This window comes from Diabrotica virgifera, chromosome 8, assembly GCF_917563875.1.
Source record: "Diabrotica virgifera virgifera chromosome 8, PGI_DIABVI_V3a".
In the NCBI taxonomy this organism is placed as follows: Eukaryota; Metazoa; Arthropoda; class Insecta; order Coleoptera; family Chrysomelidae; genus Diabrotica; species Diabrotica virgifera.
Window position 1 is genome coordinate 159,450,155 of NC_065450.1, and position 11,765 is coordinate 159,461,919.

Consider the following 11,765-nt stretch of genomic DNA (forward strand, 5'->3'; position numbering starts at 1 on the left):
CAGTTGATCCGGATGTCGATAAGATTGTTATAAACAAAGAAGTTGAGGAATTACATAACAGCGATTTCTCGCAAGACAAAACAATTTTTTTGTATTTTTTGAGCCATTCTAACCAAAAAATGTTCCTACAAGTTTTTTCGTAGGATGCATAGTTTTCGAGATAAACACGGTTGAACTTTCAAAAAATCGAAAAATTGCAATTTTTGAACCCGAATAACTTTTGAATAAAAAATAAAATAGCAATTCTGCTTACCGCCTTTAAAACTTTAAGTCAAGTTTTATCTGTTTTGAATATTTGCATTGCTAAAAATTTATTCTTCGATTGTTAAAAAAAGCTATAAACACATAGTGTTTCCCGTGCCTAATACATGCGTTTTAATGCATGCTACGTAGAAATAGCCCCGCTTGCACTTTTACCTCCTCTACCTACTCATTCGATTTTAAATGAGAAATCATTGAAAACATCACTCAAGCAATAGGTGTTTATAGCTTTGTTTTAACAATAAAATAATAAATTTTTAGCAATACAAATAATTAAAACCGATATAATTTGACTTGAACTTTCAAATGCGGTAAGCAGAATTGCTATTTTATTTTTTAATCAAAAGTTTTTCGGGTTCAAAAATTGCAATTTTTCGATTTTTTGAAAGTTCAACCGCGTTTATCTCGAAAACTATGCATCCTACGAAAAAATTTGTAGGGACATTTTTTGGTTAGAATGGCCCAAAAAATACAAAAAAATGTTTTCTTTTGCAAGAAATCGGTGTTATGTGATTCCTCAACTTCTTGGTTTATAACAATCTTATCGACATCCGGATCAACTGTTACCCAAAAAATTCGTATTCTACAGGTCAAAATACATAAAAAAAACTTGGGTAAGTCTATCTGAATACAGGAGGCCGTTGTACCCCCCCTGGCGAAAGGACTATTATTCGCGTTCAAAAATTGCAATTTCTCGATTTTTTGAAAGTTCCACTGCGTTTATCTCGAAAACTATGCATCCTACGAAAAAACTTGTAAGAACATTTTTTCTTAGAATTACCCAAGAAATACAAAACAATGTTTTATTGTGCGAAAAATCGATTTAATGTAATTCCTCAAGTTCTTTGTTTATAACAATCTTATCGACATCCCCATCAACTGTTACCCAAAAAATTCGTGTTCTACGGGTCAAAATACATAAAAAAACTTGGGTAAGTCCTTCTAAATAAAGGAGCCCGTAGCACCCCCTCCTGGCCACAGCACTAATTTGTTTACAAGCCAAAAAATTGTTTATATATTTAAAACATTGCTGAGGCTACTTAAATTATCCGATTTCAATTATGTAAAATGCATTAGATAGGTAGAGTACTTCTTTATATGTAAAAAAATTGACAAATCTTTGTATGGTCTAGTTTTTGTTGTGCAAGATTTTAAAAATTTTAAATTTTTAAAAAAAGTTTAGATTGCAAAATTATTATGCAAAATCTAGTAAGTCACTTTTAATGAAATTTGGTGTACGGTTTTAGTACATTAGAAAAATTTTCAAGTGATGGAAAATCATTGAATAAGGACAGGCTTGTTTTGCCCCCTTATTTTATATTTATTGCTATTTTGAAGGAAGGGTAATAAATTAAGACATTGTTAACCAATCGCATCTGATACAAAATTTAATTATCTTTGTTTTATTTCTATAGAACTTTGTTCTAAAATGAACAGTTTATAAGTTATAAGCAAAAAATAGAAAAAAAACGAATTTTTTTGAAATTTTTAAATATTTTATTTTTTTTTATTCATATTCCGGGCATATTTGAGAAGGAGCATAAATCAATTATTATTAACGAAGTTATCACCTAACTTTATCCGCAAAAATCTGAATGCCATCTCTCACATCCACCTAAAAACAGATCCTTACTGGTCTACAGTACGTACTTAAAATAAAATCCCTATATCAATAAAATTTCAAGTTATATTCTGTCTAAAAACAAGTCAAAATATAAACGTAACCTAACAATCCTTTACAACACTACAGAGGTATCTCATAACTTGAGGTTAACGTCGTGTTATAAAGTGACTGTTGATATATCAGATAACTCAAGAACTGTCAAGAAATAACTCAAGTTGTTAAGTTAAATAAATAAGATACATCACACCAATACGAGGATTGTAACTTAACTACAGGATAACTTTACGTTATATTTAACGTGAGTGATTCAGCACACGGTTGAATGTCCGTTAAAAATATGTAAAGGAGATACCAAAAATATTACAAAAATAAAAGTTAGCTATAAGGTTCATGTTTTAAAATTTAAAACGGACGCTGTGTTAAAATGGACCAAATGGAACTACTGCCGCTGCCAAAATATCTTCTATATACCTGTGAGCATTCAGGGGGCCATTGATAAAATTAAGTTCATCTCGAGCTTCAAATGAGATTCTTGAAATGATGAATGAAATTTTCTTCTCTTGGACATACAAGCTTGGGCATATCTTTCATTTCTCCATCTCCAAACCCTCTCTCGGCCATCTCCAGACATAAAACAGAACAGCGATTCACCAGTAAAGAGAATACGGATCCACTCTTGTAGATCGCAGTTTTGATGTTGTCGAGCAAAAACTAATTGAGTGCTACAGTGTCTGGGTTATATTTCGGGAATAATAGCCGGCCTTTTTGCCATTAGTCCTCTTTCATTAAGGCGTCTTCTAACTCTCCTGCAGACGGTTGCTTGCAGCTATTGCCGCGGAATGGCGATTTCTTAAAAGTTCCATCACAATTAAACGATCACTTTTTTGCGAGATAACTCTTCTAAGACGGGAACCAGGTCGACGTGAGTATGTACTAGTTTCTGTAAAGCGATGGAAAGCTCTCTGTACAATAGTTTTCGGAATACCTAAAATTTCGGATACATAAACTTGATTTCTTCCGTCTTGTAGCAATGCAATAATTTGAGCAACGTCTACGTTAGATAACATTATAACTTAATTATTCATTAATTAATTATTAATAATTATTACTGAATATTTAGTCTCAATCCACGTTTGAAAAGCTAAATTACTGTTTAATTAAATGTTTTCAACGTAAAAGATAAACAGAGACTGCAGAAAACAAAAGCATAAACGTCAAAACTAAGGCACAAACTGCCAAATTAAGCATACATGATCGCGATAAATTGTGAAATGGAGACCCAATATGGAACAGTGCATAAAACTTCCAATGATTTTTTATTTTCCGAAATTTATATGGTGGCCACTTTCTTTGCCGGTCAGTGTATATTCAACATATCTACTGGAAACTCTTTTATTTACAGCCAATAATAATAATTTTATTATTTTTTACAAAATAAACTTACCTAAACTAATTTACAAAAATAAATAAATTAACAGGTTCACGTAACAGTATATTGTTATGGGTCAAAACTGTTTAGTTTTTGCTCTTCTAAACTAATGAGTTGTTCCCCAATAAATTCAAAGTTTCTTTTTCTTCCTTCTAAGAGCATCCTTTGTATTTCAACGAGACTTTTTCCTTTTGTTTCTGGTAAATAAAGAGCAATATAGAACAGAGAAAATACTGAAAATGCTGCAAAAATCCACATACTCCAAGCCATTCCCAGATATACAGACATATATGGGAAAACGAGGGTAACTAAAAAATTAACTGTAGTCATGACTAGGGCAGTTAGAGTACTTAAAAGAGGTTTAAAGGATGGAGGAAAGATTTCACCACTTAGTGTCCATGGTAGGGGTCCAGCACCTACTTTGTAGAAAACTATATAGGTTAACACGCTGGCAAAAGGTACCCAAAAAAAGCTGTCTAAATTATATTGTAAATTAAAAAAGTAAAAATATGCCCCCAAGCCAGCTAAAGAAATTAACAGCCCCACATATGACACAAAAAGTAACTGCTTCCTTCCCCATTTATCTACTAGACCAGTACTTAAGTACGTACCTATAAGTTGCATTATACTTATAATCATAACGCTAGTATCACCTGAGATATAGTTATTTTTTGAAGTGTCTATAATAGTTTGCTGGTAAGCCACTATTGCTGGATTACCAACTAAAGATTGTAATGTCACTAAGCCTAAAGATATTACCAAACACTTTTTTAAAATTTTCAAACTAAAGAGGGCTTTGAAACTTTGCTCCGTTGCTGATTGTTCACAAATTGTTGTTATTTCGAGTAACTCTTTATCTAGACTTTCTCGCCTACCCCAACTACTCAATGTTTTCTTAGCTTCTTCTATTTTTCCGTTCATTACATAAAAATATGGACTTTCTGGCACATAACAAACACATGTAAATAAAAATACTATTGAAACGAGAAGAGTCATCACAGCTATAGTTCTTATTGTCACAAATGGTCCAATTATTAGCACTAAAGTTTGACCTGCCGTCAGTAGAACCGAGTTAAGCATACTAGTTCTTCCTCTCATGTATGTGGGGGATATTTCTCCAATGTAGGACGGAATCACAGAAAATACACATCCAGTTCCAATTCCAAGTAAAAATCTTGAAATATAAAAATGTGTAACATTATATGCAAATATAAGGATAATACTGGAGGCAACCTGTGGAATAGAAAATATTATCAAGGTTAACTTTTTTCCCAGTTTTCTGGACACCACTCCTGTGAATAAAGGTCCACATAAAGATCCTAAAGCATGGAGAGATGTGATCCAAGATATTTCTTGTAAGGTAGCTGGTCGTCCTAGGGGGTTATGGTCAGAATCAACGCTGCCGTTTAACTTTGGGATACATGGCGATGACCAAGAATAACCAATTCCAGTGATCAGTGCCATCAAGTTAACTGAAACATTTTTATGTTTTAATAAATAGAAATCCAGAATACGATTTTTTAAATATTTATAAAATTTGTTATTAATCTTTTACTGTACTATGGTCTGTTATCAAACCAGAAGAAGTAATTCAAATTTATCTCGCCGTAGTGCTTGCTTGTAATTGGTACATACCCGGGCAACTTTACTCCACTGTTATGAAATGTTGTCACTATTGACATTTGTTAAATTTTGGCACTATTGGGATTTGGTAATGTAATTAATTGATATCGGCGATTTTTTGTGTTTTCTGCGTTATTCCTTTAATTTTTAGATTTTAAGTCCGCTTTTATAAATAAAAAGCAATTGTTTTTATAACTCTTTTTATCAACCAAAACAGAAGATGAATCTAGTTATTTTTCTAGTGACTTTCTGGGGTGTGAATCTGTCTTTTTAGTTTACTCCTCCTGGTTTAAAAACAAAGCATAATTCACAATAATTCAACCAGTCTGTGAGTATTTTTATAAGGCGAAATAATTTAGAGCCATTATTTGTACTTGGTTGATTATTAAGAAATATTTTTGTCTGCAATGGATAGACATAATACATTATTTATGTTCGCATTTACTTTGACAATTGGCAATTGACGGCTTCATTTTTGTAGGTTATGTATTTCGTAATAGTGATTACAATTATTATCATAGAGGTATATATTAACATAGAGTGAGCCTTCACTCCGCGCGTTCTGACGACAAGATCTCTTCGACTGGTTTGCGCTATCTCTTTCTAGCACATTGTACCGAGAAACTAAGATAAGGTAAGGTGTGAGTATAGCCACGGAAGAGGAGGACAACTGTCGCAGCTTTACTATGCGTAAGGGTGAAACAATACTAATCCAAAGAAAAAAAATGGTGTCGTCACTTCGCTTTGAATGACACTCTCTCTATGTCAATATACAGTGGAACTTCGATAACTCGGATTAATCGGGACCGCGGCCGATCCGGGTTATCGAAAATCCGAGATAGCCGGAGAATATGGTAAAAATTAATAAAATATGGTATACTTACAGATAAACTCCGTTAGAATTGAAATAACATGAAATATATTTATAAATATGCACAGTACCTACTCATCAAAATTACTATAAAAAACACCAAACACAAACGTAAGCAAACGGAAGCGAACAATACAAGACACACAATACAGTCACAACGATGTAATGTTATTTAGGAACAGTGAAATCTAAAGACCATTGTTTATAAAAGAATTTTTTAAATAGTCTTTCCTAAACGATGCTAAGACAGTTCGAAATAAAAAGGAATAGGTACTACAGACAGGTGCCTGTTGTTTCTGCGGCGTGTGCTATGAGTCATTTTTAATATCGTATAGTTCAAATTACACACATACACATTATCTCTCAAATATTATATTACATACATTTTTATTGTTGAAAGGTTTGTCTGATAATTAACTACTTTGATGGGAAATAAGCCACAATTAAATTGAAAAATAATTTTATTAACGTTTCACGACGCCCAAATCAAGTCGTTGTCAAAATACAAAATATTGAAAATCAAAATGTTTATCTGATGAAAATCGGTCCGGGTTAGCCGGACTTCCGGATTATCGGGGGCCGACTTATCGGGGTTCCACTGTATACCTCTATGATTATTATTCGCCGAAAAAAAAAAAAGAACGTTGATTAGGAAATAGAATGAACAGAACAAAAAAGTTCTAAACGATATTGTTTACCATCATAAAACAAAAGACGCTCGGAGATTCTACCAATATACATTGCTAGTCAAAAGTCCGGTCCCCCCTCGTATCTTTTGAGCGCTTATACATATAATAGTGAAATTTGAGGAAGGAAATCAACGGACGTAGGTTTCTTAATAATTGGTCATAACAGGTGACGTAATAGTGACACATGACTTTACAGCGCCACTGTGAGAGATAATTTTAAATATGACCTTATGGCAAATGATAGGTACCTCGTTTGAAAGGTATTGAAAATAGCTATTCAGTAGTACTAATTTTGTTTGAGTTTTTGTTTGCTTATTTTGATGAAAAAATTAAATAAAAATATAAATATTTAGTTCTTCGCATTTAATAAATAAAAATTCAAACTTCCGCCTATGATTACTTGTCAAAAAGGTTGACATAAGAACTGCTAGAAAATTGAAAAACATCAACTTTTTGACAAATAACCATAGGCAGACATTTGAATTTGTATTAAATAAATGCGAAATTACAATGTTACATTTATTTAATTTATTCATTAAAATCAAAATTAACTTAATCCCAAAAAATATTATTATGGTTAAATAGGTATTTTCAATACCTTTCAAACGAGGTATCACTTGCCATAAGTTCCAATTTAAAATGATCGGTTACAGTGGTTCTTTAACATCATCTGTCACTATTACGTCAACTGTTATGAATTTTTGAGAAGCTTATGTCTGTTTATTTCCTCCCTCCAAATTTAACTATTATAAGTATAACCGGTTTTAAAGATACGAGGGGGGACCGGACTTTTGGCTAGCAGTGTATAAACAATAGGGCTCGTTCTGTCATTATTAACAAGGAACAGACACTAAACAGATGAGTGAATAATAATTTTCAATAACTTCTTTGGCAATCATGGCAATGAAATTAGTATGTTATATATCAAGTACGCTGAAATCTATTTTAAGAAGATAACAGAATAGCATCAAGTATAAAAAATGAGCGACGTGATTAGTTGAAACACAGAAACTGCATAACGTTATCAAAAAATGCATGCACTTATCTAGAAATTAATTAAAATCAGACTTTTAGGCCAAATATTAATGACAGAGATAAGTGATGCTATATATATAGACATATTGTATACAAAACTGTCAATCTATATAGATTACTGTAACAAAATTTTATACAAATATACATTTTTTATAACAGCAACCAGAATTCGCGATAGGGTGATTGATTGGGGGGGGGGGGGGTAAAGCTCCGTAGATCCGTTACAGTAATAGATAGCAATAAAAGTAAATAACAAAAATTGTAGCAAACTTTGAGCTTCATATTTCAAAATTAATAAGAGTGTTACAGGATGTTCGATAACATAGTGGCAGACCAAATTTATGTTTTTTTAAATGGAACACTCTTAATTTTTTTTATATTCGAAATCTTCTTAACTTGTTTATTACAAAAATATAAAGGTTTGTTATGTTATATAATATGGTATTTACAAAGTTATAACCAATTTTATATGAAAGTCGTAACAAGTTCAACTCACTGTATAAATAAAAATAAGCACAAAAGCAATTGAATATTGATGCCATATTTTTTTATTTATTTTCTAAATTTTCATAAATAATTTATATTGTTAATTTCCTATATATTGATTACAGGGTGAGTCAAAACGCAAGTACAATATTTTCTCAGTAATTTTAAATGGAAGAACTTGTATTTTACATCACTATCGAAAAGTACCATTAACTTACTTTAATTTTTATATATATAACATTCCCTAATGTCTAAATTTACCAGTTTTCGAGATATTTCCATTTCTCAAAGCAAATTATTAATTACGGGTCTAAATCTTTCCAACTTTTAAGTAAACCATGACTGAGTTGTTTAAAACTGACAACTTACAATTACTGATTATCAATCTGGTAAATGTAACAATGTAGCAAATAAAGAAAGAAATATAATTTATTAGTAATAAATTTTACAAAAAAAAAAACACAACTACAACATAGATTTTTGAATCAATTAAAAACTACTTTTGTATGTAAATGTAAAAAATAAAAAACGAAAAACAATTTATCAGTAAAAAAATTTACAAAAAAAAACAAACATGAAATACATTTTTTGAAAAAATCAAAACCTACTTTTAATAAAATATTTTAAATATTTAATTATACAAGTTTTCCAAAATGACCTCCTAACACATTTATGCATACCTAAGAACGGTCATAGAATGAGTTACTTACACAATTTACCAGTTTCTTAAATTCTGGTAATCTGGGTGGCCACACTACTGGTCCATTGAAAAATGAAAATATCTCGAAAACTAATAAATTTAGACCTAGGAAATGTTTTATAAAAATTAAACTACGGTAATGGTACTTTTCGATAGTGATATAAAATACAGAGTGTTCTATTTAAAATTACTGAAAAAAATGTACTTGCGTTTTGACCCACCCTGTATTCACTATAAAGAAAATTAGCAATATCAACCATATATGTAAAAATTTTGGCAATGAATAAAAAAATATGGCATCAATACACCATTGCCGTTGAGCTTATTTTTATTTATACAGTGAGTTGAACTTGTTACGATTTTCATATAAAATTTCATATAAACTTTGTAAATACCCTGTACAGCATACCAAACCTTTATGTTTTTGTAATGGAGAAGTTAGTAAGATTTCGAATATAAAATATAATACAGGGTGTAACATTTACAAAAAACATATGTTTGATCGGCCACTATGGTATCGAACACCCTGTAACATTCTAACTAATTTTTTAATGTGAAAATCAAAGTTGCCTACAACGTTTGTTATTAACTTTTATCGTTATCTATTACTCTAACGGATCTACGGAGCTTTACCTGACTAATCAATCACCCTGTATATCAATGCATTTTAAGTTTTCTACTGGAATTTGGTTTGGACATACTGCTTTTCCAGTTTTGCTATTTTTAATGCCTTTTTAATTTCCTCTTTTAACATCTTTCAAACCACACCATACTCTACTTGTACTTCTTTTTTATTATTATATTATGTTTCAAAATACAATCTGTTACATCACTAAGTAACACTAAGCATTTCTGTTAAAGGAACTAATTGTGAGAGGAGTTTTAGTCCAATGACTATTAACTCCTAGTAGGTTTATTACTAATAACTACTTTAAGTCACTTATTTTCACTTAAAACTTTAAGCACTTTAAAACACTTCTTATTTTCTAAATATCAAGTAAAGTGGAGGTCTAATATTCAGTCTATTTAGTTGTGTAGAGTTGTCCAATAAATTCACTGCTAATTCGTTGGGTGCTATTCCACTCGTTTGAAATATAATTTATCACTGCATTTGACGATCATCTGATTAACTGTCTCGATCTTCAAGTCCCTGTAAATGTCTGCATTTAAGATGAACCACTGTGCATTTGTGATAGCACGAAGAACCTTGGATTGAAATCGCTCAAGTATTGCTAGGTTGCTGTCTGCTGCAGTTCCCCATAGTTCAATCCCGTATGTCCAGATGGGACGGATGATTGCTTTATACATTAATATTTTGTTAGATAAAGATAAGGTGGATTTTCGACCGAGTAACCAGTAGTGTTTTTTAAATTTTATTCCTAATTGCTTCCTCTTCATCCAGATGTGTGTTCTCCATGTTAGCCCCTTATCAAGGTGTAATCCAAGATACTTTAGAGTATCATTTTTAGGAATGTTCTTGTTACGCATTAGGATAGTCGGTGTTTCTTTGTGACATTTAGTGAATACTACGTTAACTCATACTGCTTAGTTGATCTTTATCTTCCATTTCTTAGCCCTTCTATGTACTTGTAATTCAATGTTCTGTTCTATTGTCTTTGAAAAACTAATTTATGTACACATATCTTTCAGTATTCCCGGTTTTCTTTTTCAATTGTTATGAGTTAATTCTATATTTACTTTGCGTGTGGTAAACGATTATGTCTTTTCTGGCATTCTTCTATTTCTGGCATTGTTCTTTTAACCATTCTTCTTTCGTTTGAGTAATTTTGAATTTTATTCCTTTTAAACTGGCATCCGAGAGGTGAACTTTTTTGCCAGTAATAGACAGGTGGGGTGTGACAAACCCCAGCAATTGAAAGAGTTAAAGAATCTCAAAAAATATCTTTACGTTTAGTTTTCTGTGATATGTGGAACGTCAACATCTTGAAGCTGGTCAGGATAGTCACTATTTACACTTACATTGTCATTCTTCTTAAACGCTTTAGAGTTATTATTATTTCAAACTACTAAAAGAAATGGTAAAATGGATTTTGCTTAATTTCTTAATATCAAGTTTTTTTTAATCCAATTAATTATTTTATCTTTTAAATGTTAATTTTTAAAATTAATATTTATTTATGATATAAGTGTTAAAAGTACAATTTTAAGGCACGCATGTGAAGGTTTGCAGAATGAGCGAAGCCAATTATAATTATAATTCTTCTTCTTCTTTCTCATAATCCTTAGTGCCCTTCAGGGCGTCACCATATTAATGTTAATACATGAAATATAAATATTTTGACGTTTGCATTCAAAATTTGACATTTCACTTTTAACTGCAGTGCCTTAAAAATTTTAAAGCACCCAGTGCTTTAAAGTGACGTTTTTGGAGTGTTAAAAATTGCATTTTTAACACGTTTATAGAAAAAATATTTATTATTTATTTAAAATTTTGGAAATAATTGAAGGTAGTTAGAGGATATTGAATATAAACTATATCTGTAAACATTTTTATTCGTGCAGATCTTTTGATAGTTTTAAAACTAGGATAAAAACGATAAAGATATGTTTAAAAATGAAGTAAGTAAATATTCGCAAATATTTGAGGAACAATAATTATTATTTGTTGAAATAAAATTGTTGAATCTAAGACTTACCGGATACTGATGACCAAAACACTTTTCTATGACCATAACTCTCCATTTTTACCAACTCACTGACCTACAAATTCGCGAAAGAATATTCCATTGTCATCGCTGTGTGATAACAATATAAATATACCAAGAAATATATTTCTTTTATAAATGTATAATTAAATAGAGATTAAGTAAAAATAGAGATATCTACATTTTTTGCGAGATAAGGAATTGCACGTATTATTTAATCGTTGTCTGATAATAATTTACCAGATTATTACAATTGTAAAGGATTTATATTAGCATCCAAAATATCAGAGTATTTAATCGATTTAATTTTTAAAAATCTTAGGTAAATATTATACACATGCATTGTTTGGATTTCGTAATAGACAAGGTGAAAGCGGCGGG

The 11,765-nt window shown here is 30.9% G+C and overlaps 1 protein-coding gene across 1 annotated transcript; it reads right to left on the bottom strand.

Annotated features, from left to right (window-relative positions):
• Positions 1–3,261: 3,261 nt before the first annotated feature.
• Positions 3,262–11,535, bottom strand: LOC126890414 (facilitated trehalose transporter Tret1-like). The gene is made up of 2 exons (XM_050659321.1): positions 11,376–11,535; positions 3,262–4,786 (listed from the first exon to the last, which is right to left on the bottom strand). Exons 1-2 carry the CDS (start codon positions 11,419–11,421, stop codon positions 3,384–3,386), a joined length of 1,449 nt encoding a protein of 482 aa, XP_050515278.1. The 5' UTR covers positions 11,422–11,535; the 3' UTR covers positions 3,262–3,383.
• Between the last annotated feature and the right edge of the window lie 230 nt (positions 11,536–11,765).